At 40.9% G+C, this 22,440-nt stretch overlaps 3 protein-coding genes across 3 annotated transcripts; 2 read left to right on the top strand and 1 right to left on the bottom strand.

Annotated features, from left to right (window-relative positions):
- Positions 1 to 9: 9 nt before the first annotated feature.
- Positions 10 to 1,998, top strand: LOC104424304 (superoxide dismutase [Fe], chloroplastic). Its single transcript, XM_010036669.2, has 7 exons — positions 10 to 187; positions 300 to 488; positions 778 to 949; positions 1,072 to 1,154; positions 1,331 to 1,357; positions 1,505 to 1,528; positions 1,643 to 1,998. Exons 1-7 carry the CDS (start codon positions 131 to 133, stop codon positions 1,739 to 1,741), a joined length of 651 nt encoding a protein of 216 aa, XP_010034971.2. The 5' UTR covers positions 10 to 130; the 3' UTR covers positions 1,742 to 1,998.
- Positions 1,999 to 14,453: 12,455 nt separating this feature from the next.
- Positions 14,454 to 16,744, bottom strand: LOC104424302 (translocase of chloroplast 34, chloroplastic). Its single transcript, XM_010036668.3, has 7 exons — positions 16,415 to 16,744; positions 15,891 to 15,998; positions 15,697 to 15,821; positions 15,359 to 15,623; positions 15,102 to 15,170; positions 14,840 to 15,001; positions 14,454 to 14,742 (listed from the first exon to the last, which is right to left on the bottom strand). The coding sequence occupies exons 1-7, from the start codon at positions 16,511 to 16,513 to the stop codon at positions 14,632 to 14,634; spliced, it is 939 nt and encodes a 312-aa protein (XP_010034970.2). The 5' UTR covers positions 16,514 to 16,744; the 3' UTR covers positions 14,454 to 14,631.
- A 1,028-nt stretch (positions 16,745 to 17,772) lies between these two features.
- LOC104424300 lies at positions 17,773 to 21,029 on the top strand (the record flags this gene model as incomplete). Its single annotated transcript, XM_010036666.3, has 4 exons — positions 17,773 to 18,222; positions 19,155 to 19,208; positions 19,592 to 19,717; positions 20,582 to 21,029. Coding segments are annotated over 4 exons (825 nt in total), but the record flags the coding sequence as incomplete, so codon positions are not given.
- Positions 21,030 to 22,440: the final 1,411 nt, after the last annotated feature.

The raw sequence follows: 22,440 nt of genomic DNA, 5'->3' as shown, positions 1-22,440 counted from the left end.
TCTCCTACCAACCCCCCACACCATCAACACTCACGAGAACCCCCGAAGCGGCAGAACACACCAACGTTGTTGACTTGACATCGGAGTTCCCTCCGTCTCCTTCGATTCCGTCCCAAGAAACCGCAAGCAAATGGCGACCGCGACCCCTGCTGCAAAGCTCGAGCTCAAGCCTCCTCCATATCCCCTGGTAACAAGATCCCGTGATCGGTCAAAGCATGTCGCTGAACCGGGATTTAAGCTGAATTCCTCTAGACTATTGACTTTTTGTTGCTTTCGTCTTGTCGATCATTCCGTTGTAGGATGCGCTGGAACCACACATGAGCGCCAACACCATGTCGTATCACTGGGGAAAGCACCACAGATCTTACGTCGATAACCTGAACAAGCAGATCCTCGGGACGGAGCTGCAAGGGAAGTCCTTGGAGGACGTCATAGTTCAGACGTACAATAACGGCGACCTTCATCCTGCGTTCAATAATGCTGCTCAGGTATGGGGTCATCTGGACCTACCCATTTCTTTGAGATGTCTCTCTGATGGGATGATCGTGTGGAGACGGATGAAAACAAACACACCATCCCGGTGTTGAAGGGATCGCTTACCCTGATCATGTACTTCGGTATGATCGCATGCGATATAGAGGCCAAAAATTCCGAGTTGAAGGGATCGCTTACCCTCACTCTCAGTCCCTCTACTCAGACAATTCTAGTGTTGCTTCATTAGGGTTTTTGTCTAGCCGTCTAATCCCAGTTCTGCACTCTTGATCGAATCACTTGCAGGTCTGGAACCACGACTTCTTTTGGGATTCAATGAAACCGGGCGGCGGAGGGAAGCCCTCTGGCGTACTCCTGAAGTTGATCGAGAGAGATTTCGGTTCCTTCGAGAAGTTCGCTGAAGAGTTCAGGGCAGCTGCCGCCACGCAGTTCGGTTCTGGCTGGGCTTGGCTTGCTTGTGAGTGAATCCTACCCTTGTACATGCATTTCTTTCAAGAGAGTGGCGCTGTTTGGGACTGTCCATCGTAGCGTTTCATAGGACTGAGAAAGATTAATAGGGCTTTGCCGTCGTAAATACAGTTAATCCCCGTCCATCGGATGGAAAGGAGCTTGTAGTGTTGAAGACTCCCAATGCTGTGAATCCCCTGGTTCTGGGCTACACGGTAAGTGATATCCTCCTAGTGCGAGGCACACCCTAGTTTCTGGTTGAAAGCAGTTCGTTTTTCCCAAGCAAGCTTGCGAATTACCAAGCAGTTACTGTCACGTCAGCTCTAGGTTTTGGTCCCAAATGTTGCTCTGCAAGAATGATCTTAGGATGGGTTTTGTTGAATTATTGCAGGCGCTCCTCACGATTGACGTATGGGAGGTAAGGAAATTGTAGTGATCGTACCTCGTGCTTTTGTTCTTCTTCATTATCATTCTTGTCCCTGAGCTCCGTCTCTCAAAATTCTTGCCAAAGAGACGGCAAATCTATGAAGTCACTAACTCTTCCAAACTTTTATTTGGGTTGCAGCATGCATACTACCTTGACTATCAGGTTAGGTTCCTTCGCAGTTGCTCCCCGATGCAGAAATTCATGCTGCAAAATCTGATATAGGCGGTCAAGGGTAGTCTAACTTCTTAACCATCTCTTTCCTATGAGTTCTTGCAGAACCGACGGCCTGATTACATATCAATCTTCATGGAGAAGCTCGTTTCCTGGGACGCAGTTAGCGCTAAGCTTGAGGTTGCCAAGGCTCAAGCTGCTTAAAACGAGACGAGGAAGAAGAGAGAAAGGGTGGTACTGAATCGAGTTATGCTTTTCTACTGAAGATGTTCAGAAGCACAATATTTTTCGTCTTCTTCTTCTTCCTGGTTTTTGCCCGAATAAGGTCTCGTTATGACGGACCAAAACTTGCCATCCTTTCTTTGTTTTTTTTTTGGGTAAAGTGCCATCCTTTCTTTGTTGCTGTGTGAAATATCCAATATATTCCTGAGATCTATGTGGTGCCATTGTCACGCCTCGAACCTGAGTTTGTGCCCATCCATCTGTGGTCGATAAAATTTTGTGACTTCTCAAGACGAGTCGCCGACCCTTTCATTTTATTGCATATGCAAAAGAGAATAATAAATCCCAATAATAAATCCCATGACAGTAATCATCTCGGGATAGAAAAACATAACAACAATTTTACAAACAAACACACTTTTATAAACCAACTGAGTTATATACAAAGGTTAGCAACCAAAAGTCTACAAGAGACGGTTCTCTAAAAAGAGGCTATCCTAACTAACATATTCCTCGGATCCCCTCGGCTCGGCTCCGATACTCTACTCTACAGTCCTAAAAATTTAGCCCACGACGGGATGGGATATAAATCTTAGCGAGTTCACGCTCTAAACCCCGATTAGGAGGGTAATACACCTAGAAGTGTCCTAACCACAAAATCATACAATCACAGGGACTTACCTCGTCTCAGATCCATCCTACAGGTCAGCACAATTCATATACATCATGTATAAAATTAATACACACAACTGTCACGCCCCGAACCTCGAGTGCGCGCACATACCGCTACGGTCGATGAAAAATGCGACATCCCAGGATATGTCGCCGACCCATTCATTTCTTTACGCATGCGGAAGCGAAACAAATCCCCTGACAACATTTAACTTGGGATAGAAAAGCGAGCAATCAATCACAATATCAAACACTCATTTACAAACACAAAGGGTTTAAATACAACACTGGACTTTCTACAAAATAGACCAGCTCGACAAAAGGGGAATTATCCTACAACCAACTAGCAAGACACGCTCTCCAATCCTTATGACTTCACCTCTCGCAACTCCTCAAGGCCAATCAAAGCTATCGGCGCTCCGTCCACCGGGGACTGAAATTTTAATCCCACAACCGGATGAGACGATGTCTCGGCAAGTTCAACCCCTAAACCCCTATTAGAAAGAAAATACGCCCGGGTGGCCTAGCCACATCACACGAGAAGACTTACCTCGCCTCGGCCTTCATCTACGGTTTAGCACAATTTATATAATCCAACCACGTACAATTATGATAACCAAACAACCATGACACAATCACATTATCAAACCATTCAACCACTTGGATGATCGTCTCGCCGATCAATCAACCGGGCGATTACATGTCATTCTAGCAAATCAATCATTGCTCTTAACTACGGCCCTACTCGGCAAATTTAAATCGGTGGCATCACGGCCCCACTCGGCACGACCCGTAATCAGGTGGTAATTCACTACCTCATCGGGCACGACCTCTTGTAGGTGGTTTTTCACGGCCTCATCGGGCACGACCTTTCATAGGTGGTTTATCACGGCCTCTCTGCAGGCACGACCTCTAATAGGTGGTATTTCACATGACCTCATCGGGCACGACCTCTTGTAGGTGGTTTATCACGGCCTCATCGGGCACGACCTTTCCAAGGTGGTTTATCACGGCCTCATCGGGCACGACCTTTCCAAGGTGGTATTTCACGGCCTCACTGGGCACAACCTCTAGTAGGTGGTCAATCACAGCCAATCTCCCATCAATTTCTACACTTAGGATTTCATAAAGAATCCCTATAAATCACAATCACACTCAATTCATCACAACCAATCATCAATTTCAAATTCTAAATGCACAAAGAACGATCGGCACGAAATTCTGAGCAAATAAGGTCCCAATGAAAATTTTCGAAATTTAATAAATAATTAAATTTATTCCGAAAATAATTAAATAATAATATCCATAGTTTTCGAAATCTACACTCAATTTATAATATCCAATCATCAATTTCAAAATCCGAATGTACCGTAGCGTACCACACGAAATTCTGAGAATTTAGGGTCGACCAAAATTTTCGAATTTAATAAATAATTAAATTTATTCCGAAAATAATTAAATAATAATATTTTAATAATTTCGAATAATAATATATTATTAAATTATTTAATGATTTCGGGATATTTAAATAAATCAAAAGTAAATTCCTTTATGTCACATCAATATTTATGTTAATATAAACACCCACTTAACTTTAAATTAAACACAATTTAAATTAATCAAGCACATTAATATAATCTACACTTAAATAAATTAAACTAACCACCTAATAACACTTAATATAAACTAAACACACTTAAAGCATCATTAAACCTCTAAACGAGGTTTAGTGAGTTAAACTCACCGGATTAGCAAACCGAGCGGACCAAAACGACGGACGCCGAGGAGAACAACTTTCCTCAAAGCGGGCCGAGCATCCGGGCTCGGGAAGGCGGCCAAAACGAGCCAAACACCCGCTGCCATACCCATTTTTCCAGATTCTGCTTGGGGCCGAGAGGGAGCAGATCCGGCGCCGGGATGGGCGGAGGAACGGCGGAGAAGAGGGGCGGCAGCTCAGGCGGAGCTCCGGCGAGGCTGACGGCGACCCTAGCGACGGCGACGACGGCTAGACGGAGGGGAAGGAGCTCGGGACCGGGCGAGCAGGGCGGAGCAGCGCGCGACGGCTGTCCAGCGAGGTGACACGCGGGCGCGCGAGCTTCGCGCACGGACGACGGCGGCGGCGGTGAGCTCCGGCGACGAGTGGAGCTGCTGGCTTCAACTGGTCTTCAGCTTGCTGGTTCGGGGTTCTCAGATCTGCTGGGGACGCGGGCTGAGGCGGAACGGGGAGGGGAGCTGACCGGTAAACGAGCGCGGGCGGCACAGGGCGGCGGCGACGACGAGCTAACGGGCAAAGGCGTGAGGTCCGGCGGCTTCTCCGGCTTCGCTGGTTGCTGGGTTTTCAAAGAAGAAGGAGATGAAGAAGATGGAGATGGAGGAGTCGCACGGTAGAGAGGAAGAAGAGAGGGAGGAGAGAGAAGAAGGGGGCCATTTCTTTTTCTTTTCCCTTTTTTTTTTTCTCTTTTCCTTCATCCAATCAAGGTGGCCCACCATGATCTGCAGGATGACCTCACAATCCACTCACCCAAATCCTCCACAACTTCCGATGGTTGCAGACTTTCATTTTTCCGCCATTCACACTCAGTCCATTTCTTCATTAATCAATTCTCTTCCACCGAGTCTAATTGAAGTCCATAAAATTAATCAAATGTCACCACACTTTAATTAACATCTTCACCGATCCGTAGAACCAACTTAATTCCCAAAATACGACCAAAAAATGCGGGCCTACTAATTTCTTGAGCCAAATTAGCCATACCTTGATTAATTTGCCAAAAAACTCGGCTTGCATAAAAAATCTTCCGAAGATAAATCAATGATCCTAAAATGATTTGTGACACACCCAGACTTCCAATTTCTAAATTCGATTTCAATTCCACGGTTAATTTCACTTTGGCACGATACTAGCGCGCCTAACCTACCTGGGTAGCCTTTAGAAATTTTCATGCATTTGACCTGTGGTTGATCATCTCAAGCCACAATGTACATCTTTGAAACATTGGCGACTTTTCGGTTGTCGGGGAATCTCAAGATTTCAAATACGAACACTGGCACTCCAATCGATAGAAAAGTCGGTCCGGTGCCGATCGACTGCAAATGTGCGATCCGGTGGAATCACCCACACTCGATCACATGCATTTGTTGAGTCGACCTATCTCCGGTCTCTAATCGATTTTTATTTGTGCCGTAATGACCCTCTGCAGACAAATTAGCTCGGTCGAAAGGTCGACTTCCTCGGCCAAATTCTCAAGTCGATGCATTAGAAACTCTTAACAGCTTCACCCGATAGACTAGCTTTCACATGAGTGGCCAACTCAAGAAAAAGAACTATATGCGTGCCAACGAAATGCCCGTCTCAATTTATTAAAAATAGAATCGGAAAAATCGGGATGTCACAACAACAATTGAAATGCATTACTTAACTCAATTAATCACATGAGTCCTGATTATATAGCAAAATCGTTATGAAACGTCACATACCATGTTACACAATTTTGTCCCATAATTTGGCGCATCTATTTCACTCAACATACGTTCCAATTGATAATTACGTCCATCTAGGGTACAACCTACTTGAAGTTTGGCAATCTACTGGCGTAGCCAGGCATTTTCTCACCCCATTGAGCACGGATACATCTCTCAAAGACGGTTTTCTTGAAGGAGTGTAGGTCCAGACTCTACTGCAACCTAAATCCTATATAGGGTAACATCCAGCGTAAATGCTTGGGATGGTTTTTCTTAACCAACACACGACAATTCAATCTCGGCCTAAGATACCGTACATTGCACTCAAATGCGTCAATTAAAATGGTAGCAACTAACGTAAGCGGCAGAATGAAGGAAAATAAAAATGAGAAGAAGAAAGAGTTGCTGGTTTTGGTGAGGCTGAAGAAAAGAGAGGAATGAGAGAGAGAGAAACGGCAGGGTGTGAGAGAGAGACAGAGGCAGTAAAATGGGGATGTAGCTGGCAAAGCTTGCCGAAGAAGCCGCAGGTGGGGGAAAAATTCCACAAACCTTAGCCACCCCATTGATTACTTTGTCTCCTAATGCATTCCAACCAATTTAATCCCACCAATTAATCCAAATAAAAGCCAAAAAATCCGCCCCCCTCTACAAGCTCCGAATTTCATCAATTGAGCTTCAATTCCTCCATGAAATTTCTCAATTCGACGTCCAAATTTGCCAAGTAAAAAGCCCATAAAATTTCTATAAGTTCCCATCACCAAATAGCTCGGCTTGGAAGTCCAAATTTCCCTTCAATTCGGTTCGTTCGAATTTCCATTAATTTCTGAATTATCCTAAACGATTTTCCGTAAAAATCTCGGAATCGCCAAAAAATTCTTCAAAGAATGAGTCAATGTTCTTAAAATAAATTGTGATATGGCAAAACTTTCAATTTATGAAATTGGGTTCAAATTTGCGATTAATTTCAGTCTGACGCAATTTTAGCGTGACCTAACTTACCGGGTAGCTTTTAGGAATTTTTAGTGTAATTGACTTGTGGTCAATTATATTCGAGCCACATTGTACATTTTCGACACATTGGCGACTCTCAGTTGTCATGAAAATCTCGAGATTTCAAGTACGAGCACAGGGTATCCAAAACGACAGAAAAATCGATCTAGTGCCGATCGATGAGAATTTTGCAATTATGTGAAATCATCCACACACTAATCACATACCTCTATCGAATCGACCTATCTTCGGTCTCTCATCGATTTTGATAGTGCCGTAATGATCCTTGCAGATCGACACGGTCGAGTAGTCGATTCCTGGTCGAATTCCCAAGTCTATTGTGTTAAAATCACTTATTATCTTCCTCAGATAGTCTAGTTATCTCACGAGTGATCAATTCAAAAAACAGCACTATTGGCGCGTCGACGAAATATCCGATTTATTTATTTACTTATTTATTGTTACCCAAGGAACCCCATATAATCGGCAGCCGGCGGGTAAATTCTAGACGACAGGTAGAGTCACCACCACCCTTGCCTGTTGGGTAAGTCGTGGGTTTCTTTCCTACAAGGCAGACGATGCCGTGGATCGAACGCTGGACCTTTCGTTAGAGGAACCAACGCCCAACCACCTACGCCACCACCACGGGTGGTCGAAACACCCAATTTATTTAATCGAAAACAAAATCTGAAAATTCAGGCTGTCACGACCATTCCTTATGCTCCATCTAGCTATTTAGGGCTTGTTTGGCAATCATTATGTTTTCGTAAAAAAATTTGTTCAAAAATAGTTTTTTTCAGATTTTGTTTTCTAGACAAGTTTTCGAACGTGTTTGATAAATGTACAAAATTTCTATTATCATAATAGAAAAGAATATGAATGTATTTAGTACGACATCGAATATTTTTGTTACGTTAAATTTTTTTAATTTTTATGAATAATTTTATGATATGTTTTTCCTTTTTTCCTTTTCTTCTTTCTTCTCTAGCCGGTTACTAAGGATGTGCATGATAACATTTTTGTTTCTCTATTTCTCTGTTTTTCTGTTCTCTGGAACAGGTTTGGAACAGAAATCCGTTTGGTAACGTAATTTCATTTTTCTATTTTTGAAACAAAATTTTATTCAGAAATAGATTTGGAATAGAAATCAGAAGTTAAAATTTTTAGCTTTTCTATTTCTAGAACATAATAGAAAAAGAATAGGAATGTATTTAGTACGACATCAAATATTTTTGTTACGTGAAATTTTTTTAATTTTTTTGAATAATTTTATGAGATTTTTTTTTCCTTTTTTTCTTTTTCTTCTTTCTCCTCTAGCTGGTTACTAAGGACCTATGTAGCACGGACACTCTCCGGAAATCTTCGTGTCGTGTCCGACACTCCGACACGTGTCCGACACGTGTCCGACACGCTCCGACACGCAGTCAACGAGTGTCCAAAATCCGACACGTGGTCAACTCTTTCCGACACGCTCGACACGCGAGTCCGGAATTCCAACACGTGATTCCGACACGCACGGGGTCAATTTTAAAAATTTATAATACTTGAGGGGTCAAAATATAAATATACACAAAAGAAGTAATAAAAGAAGTAATAAAATTGCTATAAATATACACACACGGGGTCAATTTTTTTTTTCAATTTTATTTTTTTAGAATTGTTTTATTTTATTTTAAAAGTCTTTTACTCTGAAAGAAGTAATAAAAAATGCTATCTATGATAAATAAATAAATTTAAAAATATCATTTCAGCATTTTTCTTTAAACAATGTTTTTTTCCTCTAAGTTTTGTGTATTATTGTAACAAATTAAAATAATGAATGATATTATTTAATATTTTTTGTGTAAATTAATTCTAGGCTATTTTTATTATTATTTATTTATGTATTTATATATAAAAATATATCTAATATATAACGTGTCGGAACGTGTCGAAATTCTCTATTTTTAAGAAATGACGTGTCGACGTGTTGTGTCGTGTCGTGTCACGTGTCACGTGTCCGTGTCGATGCTACATAGCTAAGGACGCGCATGACAACATTTCTGTTTTTCTATTTCTCTGTTTTTTCGTTCATCGGAACAGGTTTGGAATAGAAATCCGTTTGGTAATGCAATTTCATTTTTCTATTTTTGGAACAGATTTTTATTCCAGAAATAGATTTGGAGTAGAAATCATAAGTTAAAATTTTTAGCTTTTCTATTTCTAGAACAAAAATGAGAAATCAAAATTTTTTTATCGCTCACTTGCCGCCCGTGGGATGCCGGACGCTCATCACTAATCGTCGGCCGCCTGCCACCAGCCTTGACTACTAGTTGTTGACCACCAACCATTGGCCCTGACCATTAGCCATTGGCCGCCGGCCACCAAACTCCGACTACCCATCATTAGATGCAAAACATTCACCGGTCGTTGGCCATTCATCACCAATCGTTGGATGCCGGAGGCTCACCCCCAACCACCTGATGTCCACTATCGATCATCCGCCCCTTGACACCGGTCGCCGGATGTTGGTCACCTGCCACTTGCCATTGGCCTCCAGTTGCCGAACTCCAGATGTCGGACGTCAAACGTCGAGCTCCGAACATTAGACGCTGGTTGCTGGTCGTCGAACTCCGATGTCGGACTATGGACTTCAGCCTCTCACCGCCGATCACCAGACTCTAGCGCTGGACGCCAAACTCCGAACTTTGGCCGCTCGCCACCAGTCACCAAACGCTGGACGTCGAACGTCGGACTCCAGCCACCGAACACCGGTCGTTGCCACTCCTAGAAATAGAAATTTTGAATTGTTATCAAATGAATTTTTTTGTTGAGAAACTTCGTCCATGGAATAGAAATTTTTCTCAATTTCTATTCCATGGACGAGTTTCTCAGCAAAGAAATATATTTGATAACGATTCAGAATTTTTATTTCTAGAGTAAAAATTCGTTTGATAAGACAATACATTTTTTATTTCTAGGAGCGGTGACGACCGGCATTCGGTGGCTAGACTCTGATATCTAGTGATTGACGTTCGGCGTTTGACAATTGATGATGGGTGGTCGGAGTCTAGCATCCAGCGTCTGGCACCCAACATTCGAAGTTCGGTGTCCAACGTTCGACGTCCGGAGGCTGGCAACTGGCAGCTAGCGACGAGTGGCCAACAGCCGAAGTCCGACGGCCAGCGGTGGGAGGCTAACAATCGGAGTCCAGTGGCTGGTAAGTGGCAATTGGTGGTGATTGACGGGCGGTTAGCGAGGGATGTTTAGTGGTCAGCGGTGGGCCTCTAGTGTCCGATGGTTGGCGATGAGCGGCCAACAACCGTCCAACATTTGGTAGTCGATTGTCGATGACGAGCGGTTGGAGTCCGATGGCTGACAACCAGCGTTCGATGGCTAGCGGTCAATGGTGAGCGGCTGATGGCCTGGGTCGGTGGCGGGCGGTCGGAAACCGGCGGCGGGCGTTTGACATCCCACGGGTGGCAAGTGGGCGACAGATGATGATGAGAGTGAACGATAAATAAAGTTTTGATTTCTCATTACTGTTCCAATAATAGAAAAAACTAAAAATTTAATTTATGATTTCTATTCCAAATATATTTCTAGAATAGAAATTTATTCCAAAAAAAAAAAAAAATGAAATGGCGTTATCAAACGGATTTTTGTTTCAAACTTGTTTTGGGGAATAGAGAAACAGGAAAATCGAGAAATAGAAACGTTGTCATGCATGTCCTAAGTCATCATCAAGCCTAGGTTAGAGGAGAAAGAAGAAGAAAATAAAAGAAAAGACAAAAAAAAAATTACTTAATTCTATAATTGTTTGCGGGAACAAAGAAATAATTTTTTTCTAATTTTTCATTATGTTGCAAATCTATTCTTAAGAGTAAATCTATGTTAGAAAGTAGAAAAATTAGTTGACGTTACTAAACTGATTTCTGTTCTTTTATTATTTCTAGGAATATAAAAACATAATAAGCCAATGGTCAGTTTCTAAACAGGTCCTTAACAAATGTTCCATTCCTGTTTTGGCTACTCTTTAAAGAAACTTGACCTGCATAGCGTTATTATGACCAACTAATTGCTATAAAAGATGAAAAATATGTCCAGTCATCTAGAGACATAGTTCCCAAATCAAAACTCAAAATTGTGATTTCTAACATTGAGCTAACAACCCATTAATGTCAATCGCATATATTTTATTTTGATTTTATTATCTTTTATTTTGTTTTTGATTCTATAAACAAGCATGTATATAGTATACGACAACCCGATAAAATTGATGTAATGATACCATCATGGCCAAAAATATCACCCTAATAAACTACCTCCGCTAATATCTCGACCCTAATTGCTATCAACACAGCCTGCCAACTCCCTGTCAAGCGCTCACCGTCCATGGCTTTGCTCGGTTCATGTACTTGCTCATGGGGTACGATCTTTTGGGGTACGTCAACGGTGTGCTATTTTATCTTTTACTTTTTACCATGCGATTCATCAGTTCATGTCATTTCTACATTGATTTTATGTTATTTCCGTTGATCATTTTACAAAATATACCCCGTTGTATCCACTTCAATGAAAATCTAATGTCCATGCTCTCTGTATTAAATTCAAATTCTTGTTGAAAATCTCTTTAGTGAAAAAACTATGACAATTTATTTTGATGATAGAGGTGAATTCATCATATTTGACCATTTTTTTTCCCATCATGGCATTGCTCATTTTGTTATCGCACCTTATACTCCTCAACATAATGGATTCGGTAAATATTACGATCCATCAACATAATATTGAATCAACTTCACTAATCTCTCTCGGACTTCCATTTCATTAACATTTTGGTCACATGCCTTTCTCATTGCCACTTACTTAATAAATCGACCCTCCATACCAATTTTGAGTTTTCGTTCTCCATTCAAGGGAGACTTTCACTGAACTCTTAATTTTCACAAACTTAGGGTCTTTAAGTGTTTGTGTCTTTCATGATTAAAACCTTATGCTCGTCATAAACTTGCTCCAAAGTCTTGTTCTTTTGTGTTTCTTAGGTATTCTACTCAATACTATGCGTCTAAATGTTTTAACCCAACTTCAAACAAAATGTTTCACTTATTACAATGCTTCACCCTTCTTTCTCATGCTTTTGATCTATTAAGCTTTGGTGGCGTGTCTTCTCACTACTATTTTTTTGATAAATCTACTCTTCATACTAATTTTGGATTTTCGTTCCAATTTCGAGATACTTCTTCATCGAACTCTTAATTATCGCAAACTGAGGGTCTACAGGTGTTTATGTTTCCAACGTTAAAACCTTATGCTCGTCATAAACTTGCTTCCATGTCTTGTTCTTGTGTATTCTTAGGTACTCCACTCAATACAATACTCTGACCAAAAAAAAAAAAAAACTCAATACAATACGCATAAATGTTTTGACCCGACTTCAATGAAAATTTTACTGAAGGGATGTCGTTTTCGATGGAGCTCAATTGCGTTTTGCCATCACGCCACTAGCTGCAACAACATCGAAGCTATTTATCTTAGCGTGAATCCTATCTTTCACTCCTGTTTGAAGCATATATCTATTGATTTTTCACTTTGTGCAAGATCAGGTTCCCGAGCCTCTTACAAATTTGTCATGTCCCCATCAAAGATCAATCCGTTCTAAGATAGGCATATCATTCCATCGTGCAAGGGCGTAATACAGAGATGATATTCCCAATTCAAAACTCAAATTGTGATTTCTAAGATTGAGCTAATAACCACATATCCCAACTGCATGTGCTCTAGTTTATTTGTTTCTTATTATGTCCTAACTTGTTTTTGACTCTGTAAACAAATACTTGTGCGTGTATATATATATTGCACAACAACTCAATGAACTGATCCTTTGACTTTGCAATTCAATCATCATTTTGATAGGAAGTAATGTCAATAAAGTAAGGGTGATCAGTTCTAAGATGAGTCAATTCTTACCATAAAATCTGGAACTTACACAATTAAGATCAATTTGCGGAACTGAACCCTAGAACCAATTTGGATCGCTAGGACCCCATCAGGTGTTTATTTATTTCTTCATTTCTTTTAAACTTGAAAGAAGTTTAATGTCGCGCCTTTATTATCCCCCTTCTTCAAGTCCGGGAGTTTTAAGAAAGACAAATGCTACAAAACACCATAAGTTATACTTATTGTGAAATAAATACCCAAAACTTTTCTTTGTGTCACCTATAGTCTAAAAGCCCACTGTGATAATTACCCCCAACTTTTTGTATTACAAAAAAATCAAAACTTATACATGTGTAACCTATATATTTGCTATTTCAATTCCATCTATGGTATATTTGTCTCACTAATATAAATTCGAGGTTTTTGATAAGAAAAACAAATTGGGAAATTTGTGTCACAATGGGTAAGTTTAAGTTTTTAGTGACATAAAAAAAAAGTTCAGGATATTTATATCACAATGGGCATTATTATGATTTTCTGTGATATTAACCCTTCTAAGAAGGATGAGAAAAAGCCAAGACTTGAACTCAATTGAATTTTTCTTCATTTTCCTATGTGCAAATATGTTGAAGATTATTATTTTTTGGTCTCCAATAAGTAAAATTCAGAAGATGGGTCTTTTACAATCCTCACTATCTCCACCACAAGATTTCTCCACATAGACACATACAAGAAAAGGCAAAAAAATAATAATAATCATGAAATCGAGCCAATACAAGAGCAAAGGAGGAAATAGGGAGGAACCGAGGGAACTGGACCTGTTTTCGTGGCCAGTTCAGTCCGATTTCCGGGCTGAACTGAGACTATTGAACTAGGATTAGTGCTCACCCCTAGATGAAATAAAGACTGGGTCAGAAGCTCATGCTGACAACTCCTAAGAGCAAAGTGTAAGAAACGGCTTGAAATGGCTCTGCTAAACACTGATGATCAACAATAAAACAGGGGAATTCATAAACGTCATATCTGAGAAAACAGAGGTGGACATGGATGCACTTCGAGAATCACATGCGAAGGAAGCTCTAGTAACCAGTTGATTCCATATACTGAATGCTAAAAGAACAAGTGAAGCCCCAAAAAATTGCCAACAAAAGAAAATGGGCGAAACACACAGATCCTCTATAGTCAAGAACCACGGGGCCAAAAGACGTAGTCACACAGATAAAGGGGAATTGATTACGATGGTTGTCTGAGTATACGAGAACACATGGTGGAGCACTCCAACGGAAGTTCAGTCTCTCAAGAAGCATCTAACATCGATTCATGAAGTGGAAAGCCTGTAAATAAGCTATCGCTCCGACGGCTATGTCCTGATTTATGGAGCCCTTATAACTACAAAACCAGGGTATCTGATAATGTTTAGCTTTGTCCCACAACAACTCAGAGAAACAGCAGAGGATTAGCCATCCGTTTAGACCCACTGACAGCCTCATTGTGAATACTTGCTGGGTGCACTCATGTGTGTGAGCATCCATGTTGAGCCAGTCATGTAAGACGTGACAGTATTTGCTTGATTGAGTTCCATTTTCTATTGAACTTAACCATCATTCTACTGCATTCCAGTCTGCACGGTGATCCTATATAAGAGTGGATGGAGTCAAAAGGGGAGATTTGCAGATTGAATTGCTTCACTGTTCTATGATGTAGAAAAAGAACCTCAGATAACAAACTGCCAGAAAGTTCCATCCGCAGGTGGCCAACACGCTCAACACAAATCCTAGAGAAGCAGTTTCAACATTGACAATAACAAAATTTACGAACATTATAGTTGATTAAAACTTTCGACTAGGCAACCCAGCATCTCTCAGCTCCCATGCTGGTCTTGTCTCCCTTGCGATATCATTCTTGATTGCCTGTTGTAGAGGCTTAATGATGAAGAAGTACTGTTAACAACCAAACAAAACGATAAAGAGCTTGCATCAACTACTGTCTGGTGGATGATGTGGAAAAGAGCAATATGACTGTTTCGTAGCAACTTACTTGGAATGCAAAAATTAATGGTATAAATTCTTTCCATCTTCTATTGGGGTCTGGCCCTTCAATCAGCTTCTTGTTTACCAATATAGCTTTGCTTCCATTTAATGCGACCTCCGTGATTGTTTTAACTAAATTGGGAATCCAAGCTGTTCCACAAGGAAGAACCTATGCGCAGAAGGCGCACAATAAATTTCGTCAATGGCTGCTCAGACAACCAAATCATAAACAATAAAAAGGTGATAACTCATAGTGAATAGCGTCTGACCTTTTCATAGTTTTCATTCTTATTACATCTCCCACTGTTCTCAACCAAGGCAACAGGAATGGCATCACCCTGGCAATAACAAATAAAAATTGAATAATCTCTTAAGACGAAATTTTATGCATTACAATACAAGTAGCAAAGAATCGATGTTGAGAGAAATCTCTGAGAAAACATATGAAAGTTGTACGCTATAGGTTGAGCACAAGCTCATCAGGGAAAAAGCTGAGGAGCTTAATTTTAGGTAAAGACCAACGTACCCAGGTATCTTGTTTCTTTATCCTGGCTCCAGATCGAAGAATTTTAAGAAGGGCATCTGATCTTCTAGCAAAGAAAACATCATATTCCAGAGCATCAGGTGGCGAGAGCTGAGCATGCGTTAGGACAACCAGGGCTCTTTTCCATATCTCTTTACCAAAACTCTCTGTAATGGCCTTAACGATCTGCTTGTCCAAGTTATCCACCCTATATGTATCCAATCGGTCCACATACAGGAGAATGTCTATGGTCTTGTTCATAAGGAAGCTGCACAGAACGGAAAGAAACGTAAGACAATCCAGATAAGTCAAGAGAATTGATGGATGAAGCTAAGACCAACCGCTTTATATTCTCAAGAGTCTGGTCATTAACATATCCCCCTTCTATGAGCCCAGGAGTGTCAACAACATTGAGCGTAAAACCAGCCCTCGAGCGTGAAACCATCACAGGTCTTGGAATTTCTGACTACAAGACAAATATTAAGTATTAGACTACCGCAACAGCATCAACATGGATTAAAACAAAACCATGTACCTGAAAAGCACTGACGGCAACAGCCCTCTCCCCTATAATTGAATTAACAGTGGACGATTTTCCGACACCCCCCTTCCCCATCACCAGGATTGTCAAGGTGCTGACATTCTGCGAGAACGGTACAAAAATTATGTCCCCCAAAGAAATGAAAGCGCAGAACCGCTCGAGGAGCATGCTACTGCATTGGAAACTTATTCCACCGCAACAGGCAGTTCCTAAGCATGTGAAATTAGCCGTTCAGGCATTTCCATTCGCACATAATAATAATAATCTTTTGAACTGGTTCGAGACAGAAGGCCATGAAGTAACATATATTGGCAAAAGAGGACGAACCGATCTAGAACCACACATGTACCGAAACCATGCTTTTCAAAACATCCGAACAGGGACTGCAGGGCAAGCACAAAACGCAAGAAACGCTAGGCGTGCACTCGCAGCATCGCAATTCACTCGCTAACGTGCTTGCAAAACCGAACCAAAAACGTTTGTATAGGCATCAATATCGGAAAATTAAGAAGCGAAACCTCCTGCTTGAGTTTGCCGAGCAATTCAAGCAACTTGGTCTGAGTGGCAGCCGGAAACTGCTGAATCCCCGTCCATTCGCGAATGAGTTGGGACGCCATGGCGGCCGAACGGGCAAGAAAGCTTTGGAGAAACGTATCAAAGGCGAGGTGAAGGAGAAGAAGAGAAGGCGGGCGTCCCGAACAGAGCGAAGATGAACCCTAAAGCCCTGGACGGAAGCGAAGACCAGGCTGGAGAATGCTACGGTGATGAACGACGATGAATGTCCGGGGTCCTTGCGCTCTCTGTCGAGAGCAGAGAGCTGCGATGGCCTTATCGGCTGGAGGAGCCGTTGAATCCGAATCCGTCTTGTCTTCTGCCTATTTATATCCGCTCGAGGCGGCGAGTCGGGTCGAGCCGCCTCGCGAGCCTCTTCTCTGTTGCGGGTTTCGGGTCGGGTCGGGTATGACCCAAGCCCCATGGGCCTGGCGTTTGCTTTTACACTTTCGGTGGGTATATAATTGAAAAGCTCATTTCTTTCTTACGGGTTTCATGAGGAACTTCTCATTGGGAGAAGTAAGATGTGAAGGGGTGAATTTCCCCTATGGTCACTAAACTTTAGAATGATTTTATCACCAGATCATTGAGTTTTAATTTCTATCAATCAATTCAATTAGGCTTATGTTTTTTTTTTTTTTTTTTAAATTCGTGCATTTTAGATAGGATATGAGCCAATGAATGACTAATGAGGCGATAACATGATATCTTGAAAATTGACCACGTGTGCATCACATAGACCCTCCAATAGAAAATTGTCAAATTTTGACCTAAGCATTTCGATCATAAAAAGTTAAAAGTGTAATGTATTGAGGGATGTAATTTGAACTTCAACTACCTTATTGCAAAATCCACTAACATCTACCCATGGAGTTTACCCACGCTGTTAATTGTTACAAAAAATATGCTTTTCATGTTGCCTATTGCATGTCTTCACCGTTATCATTAGTCCATTCGAGAAACCGATCGATTTTAGGGAACACCATTCCGATTTCTAATTTCATAAATGAAGAACTGATCCTTCTGAACCAGGACTGCTTGAAAACCGATGACTCTTGGATCATTCCCGGCTCCCATCCCATTCAATTGTCATTCCCAAGTTTGATTGGCCGTCTCATTTTTTCGAAGGCCCAATTCTCGATAACTAGCAATTGACCCGACCCGAATCATTGACCCACTACAACTGTCCTCTACATTTTGGCTAACCGGGAAAAAAAGAAAAGAGAAAAGAAAAAGGAGCGCGGTAACAGCCGCAGAGCAGTCCACAATCTTCCAAAGCAAATAGAAAAAACTAAATTGAATTAAATTAAAGTTTTGGTATATTGATTTTCCAAAACAAGCCGAGTTCATTTTCTTTCCCCTAAATTCTTTACTTGCGGTGTGGTGGTGGCGATGGTTACGACCACAAGCCTCCCTTGGAACCCCGCTCTGCCCGCCCGACCCCGTCGCGTCCGGCCCGCGCGCCTCCCCACCCGCGCCGCGCCCCCCCCCCGTCCTGGCCTTCCGGCGCAGCGACTTGAACCACTTCGCCCAGCGAGTCGCCTCGGGCGAGGCCTGGAGGGACGCATGGCGGAGCGCCAACGACCGCTTCGAGCTCTTCATCTTCGAGGCCAGGAAGACCGCCGAGCGCATCGACCGCCGCTACTCCGTCTCCCGGCGGCTCGGCGCCGTGGCTCAATCGGCGTCCGATAGAGCGCGCGAGATCGACCGCGAGTTCGAGATCGGACAGCGGTGGCGGACTTTCACTCTGGATTTCAGCAGGAACTGGCCGAGGGTAAGCACTTGCTGTAGTTAATCGCGGTCGTGTGGGAGACGAGCCTATGAGCTGGGCGTCTTCTTTTTATTGTTTTCTACTCGTTTTGATTGGATGACGAAATGATGCAAATGAAAATGACGTTCACTGCCGTTAGGTGCTTTATGTGCAGCGGAATTGCTTGTGAATTGATTCTCTGCTTGTGTATGGATGACGTTTTTAAGCTTAGTCGGTTCATTTTATAGTGGAAGAGGTTGAGATGTTATCCTGCCCTTGTATTTGGTAAAACTTCTGAGCTCCATTGTAATTCTGAGAATTGTGAAATTGAATTGGCCGGTGTTAGCTTAGTAGCAAGAAGTAATGCTTGTTCAAAAGCAAAAGAGGACCTTGTTGGAGATGCTCTGCTTTTGCTTGGTTTGGATGATTGGAAGAGTGATGAATGACATGCACCCTGTTAGAGTTTATGTTGAATAAGATTTTAATGAAATTGTTGCTTTGTGTTTCCATCTACTCTACTTGTGCTACGATTCCAAGGCTTTAGGGCAAGTTTCTGTATTCACACCTCCAGACGATATAATCCAGATTTAGTTTTTAAATATTTTGTCAATGGAGAGAAATTGACGTTACCATTTCAGCATTAAAATGGGGAAGGATTCAGTTCAAGTGATACCAAGAGAGTACCTTTCCATTTACATCAGACATTTATGAGAAAAAGATCTCATTTACTCAACGAAATCACTTACTTTAGGACTCGACCTAGAAATAATTGTGAAAGGTGTCGCTCTCCCTTCATTGGAATTTGTTTTAGTTCTCTTCTTCTCCTAGTTAGCCAGAAGTCCACTGATGTTTGCAAGGTTTGCGCAAATTGCATGGCTCCCCCCCCCCTTCCTTCTTTTTCTCTGTTCTTGATGTTTGTATTTATACTCACAAGCTCTTTTTTCTTTCACTTGCAGTACAGAAGGGAGATCAATGATTTTATGGAGACACCACTAGGAAGAGGCTTTGCAGTGAGTATCATATGTAACTTAAATATTACATGTTTATCTTGATGGTATTATTTGTGTGATTTATTTCTTCATGATGCCTCTAGAAAATTGACAAGGAAGATGTAGTCTATGTGTATAACTCTTCCTATTATGCTCAATGATTCAGGGTTATCTGCTTTTCCCCCAGAGGAATTTGATTCTCTTATCGAGAGTTGGTTCTTATTAAGTAGATAGTGGAGTAACTCTAAGATTCTTGAGTTGAGCAGTCCATGCATTTACATTTATCTGCATCAAGTCTTGTTTGTTCTTGTTCCTATCAGATTCTCAGTCTGTATTTTTTGCTTGAAGATTCTTTTGCCAATTGATGGCTCACATTCTATCTGTTTCCTTGTCCTTGTCTGTAGACAATTTTTTTCCTCTGGTTTGCATTATCTGGATGGCTCTTCCGATGTCTGATATTTGCTACCTGGATTCTGCCTTTTGCTGGTCCCCTTCTCATTGGAACAGTTGCCAATAATCTCATCATCAAGGTATTTATTTTACCTTTACTTTCTTTAATTAAAAGCAGAACTTTGTGTTTTAAATGTCTAATGCATGTGTATTGTAGGGCAGGGTTTCTTCTACTATTTTTGTGTAGGTATATTGAGAACGGTTCACATATTTGATATATTAAATGATGTGACAGATTACAAGTGGGCATTGCAACAAGCGGGTTGTACTAAACACCCAATTAATCATGATCCCATATTGAACAGAGAAATAGTTTAATAACGATCCATGATAAAAAAAAAAAAAAAGTAAGGATTTCGGAAGACTATACATTGAAACGGGAGAAAGAGTTGTCTTAAACCGTGAAGTCACCTCCTTAATTTCATATTTAGTTCACTATAATGGGCGGGAAGGGCTTCTCTTCCTGCCTCTGAGTTAGTTTTCTGTCTATATTTGAACACTATTTAGTTGGAATGTATGTTTCTCTTCCCCACATGAAACCCAGTGTCAATAGTATTGTTCCCCTGGCATTAAAATTCCGTAATTCAAATAGAGAAATCTAAAATTTATTTTGTTCTTTAGTTGTGTACTGAGTTCTTAGAAGGACAGTGATTGGGTCGAGAACTGTTAAAAAGAAAGTGCATGGAAGATAAAATTGAACACATTACTTCACATCAGATTACGAACTGCTGTCTATCAATGAGCAATAAAGCAGATAATTCACAATTGCATGTGCTGCAGTGGTAATTTTGGTTAAACTATTGCTATTAGAATCTGCAAAAGCAGTTCTATGTAAGATGTGAATGCACACGAAATATTTGAACTTTAGTGAACTTCTTGACTGGAAGCTCAGAGGAATTTGTCTTCTAGGATTTCTGAAACTTCTGACCTTGTGATGGCCACAGGGTGCTTGTCCAGCTTGTAAAAGGCAGTTTGTTGGATACAAAAACCAAATTGTTCGTTGTGCCAACTGTGGGAACATTGTATGGCAGCCAAAAGGGGACTTCTTTTCACGAGATGGGTTCCCAGGTGGTGGAAGACGCAACACTTCTTCAAAGTCTGAACCTGACATTATTGATGTTGAGTTTGAGGAGAAATGACAGCATTTTATCAGTCCATGCGGCATAAGGAAGAAGAGAGAGCTTTTAAAATGGCTCCATCTCTTTGGGCTCTTCTCCAAAGGTCCCTTTTTAGAAGCTGCTTGACGTGTATCATAGTTCTCTCATGCAACAGGAAAGTAGAGGAAGTTAGATGTAAAAGCTTTCTGTTTCGGTCGAAACATTTGTATTTGTCACTCCTGTTCTCTGATAATGCGTCGCAGTTTGCCAATGTTAAGAATTTCCTTTAGTCTCATTGCTTGGTTTGCTAACTAACTGTGCAGACGCCGACAGAGCTTATCATTCATTTGGAAGGTTCTGTTAAACATTTAGTGAAAGGTAACCCCCTATAAGGGGCTTCATCTATGGACAGGTGAGCGCTTTACAGACACTGGGGCTCGGCATGGTTTGGTTTGGTCTAAACTGCCGAACTCAACTGAAATTGTAATTTAAATTCGGTTTGGGAATGTAGTTTTAAAACCCGGCAAATCAATAGAATGCGTACGGTTTGATTTTATTTCCAAACCAAACTGTTCTCCAATGAGTTGGGTGTCCGGGGTTGGAGCAATTGTTGCTATGTCGAAGCTTCCCTCTAGTCATTAGATGATAGCATGAGCTCTCTAGAGATTTAAGGTTGAACGATGGATGCATTGGACAAGAGAGGTGGTAAAAAATTGAGGAATTCAGTTCGGACAGTCTAGGTCCATAAGATCTCAAGCTCTTATTTAGGTCAGTTCGGTTTATGTATCTCAGCTTAGTTCGCTTTCCGTATCAAACCAGACCAAACCGATACAAGAAACCTAACTGAAGTTGATAAATTTAAGAAAATGAGAATAAGTAGGTGGAATCCTAATTTGTCGCGAAAGTGAGATTTTTCAATCTCTTTAGCTTTTTGGGTTTCATAATTCTTGAAAGCTTCTGGGCCAAAGATAATTACTTGACGTTAATCGGTGTAAGTAATCGAGTATTATTAAAATTCTGCTAATTTTACAATTACATGGATTGTATTTTTTATAAGTGATAATTTGTTCTTTGTACCTAATTACCATATTTTGGTAGAAGATGAAAGAACGGCTCCATTTTCTTTGCACTAGCTTATAGGCCCGCGCACGTACTCCGTCTTGAGAAACTTTTCCTATTACAATGGTTAAATCATCTAGATAATTTTATATCTTTAAGATTTTTACATCTTTTATGAACTTTTATCGACCAGTCAATTTATAGTGGCGGTCAATCTTTGTACACCGAAATGCTACCAAAGTTTTGTAGTGAATCAAAATTAGGTCATTCATACAAGACTTTTTGTACTATTTTATTTTACAATGACATCAATAAAAGAGTAGCCTACTCTTCCAATTTGAATTAGAGTTTTTAAACATAAACCATGAAACAGGAAAGTTCTTATCTTCTAAAGTAAAATATTGGCAATGACATCAACAAAATTAAATTGACATGGATTGTCACACAAATAAAGATCTAAAAGGACGTGGCTGGATTGTATGTTTAATTTCCCTTCCAACTTGAATTTTCTGGTTTTTGTCTAGGATATATATCATGATGGGTGAAGATGATAATTTTTCCTTAAAACTATTATTTCAGCAGAGATTGTCCTAACAAAATATAAATAATTACTTGGCAATCATATGAGAGAATATTAATTTTTAATC

This window comes from Eucalyptus grandis, chromosome 11, assembly GCF_016545825.1.
Source record: "Eucalyptus grandis isolate ANBG69807.140 chromosome 11, ASM1654582v1, whole genome shotgun sequence".
NCBI lineage: Eukaryota > Viridiplantae > Streptophyta > Magnoliopsida > Myrtales > Myrtaceae > Eucalyptus > Eucalyptus grandis.
The sequence above is the reverse complement of the archived record's forward strand: the minus strand, read 5'-3'. Positions and strand labels throughout refer to the sequence as shown.

Excerpts from the sequence above, each read along its gene's own strand:
- LOC104424304 (XM_010036669.2), top strand. The coding sequence starts at position 131 with ATGGCGACCGCGACCCCTGCTGCAAAGCTCGAGCTCAAGCCTCCTCCA. Across the intron at positions 950-1,071 it reads TGGCTGGGCTTGGCTTGCTT|TTAATCCCCGTCCATCGGAT; the intron begins GTGAGTGAATCC and ends TCGTAAATACAG. Across the intron at positions 1,155-1,330 it reads CCCTGGTTCTGGGCTACACG|GCGCTCCTCACGATTGACGT; the intron begins GTAAGTGATATC and ends GAATTATTGCAG.
- LOC104424302 (XM_010036668.3), bottom strand. The coding sequence starts at position 16,513 with ATGGCGTCCCAACTCATTCGCGAATGGACGGGGATTCAGCAGTTTCCG. Across the intron at positions 15,999-16,414 it reads TCGGCAAACTCAAGCAGGAG|AATGTCAGCACCTTGACAAT; the intron begins GTTTCGCTTCTT and ends CCGTTCTCGCAG. Across the intron at positions 15,822-15,890 it reads TTGCCGTCAGTGCTTTTCAG|TCAGAAATTCCAAGACCTGT; the intron begins GTACATGGTTTT and ends TTTGTCTTGTAG.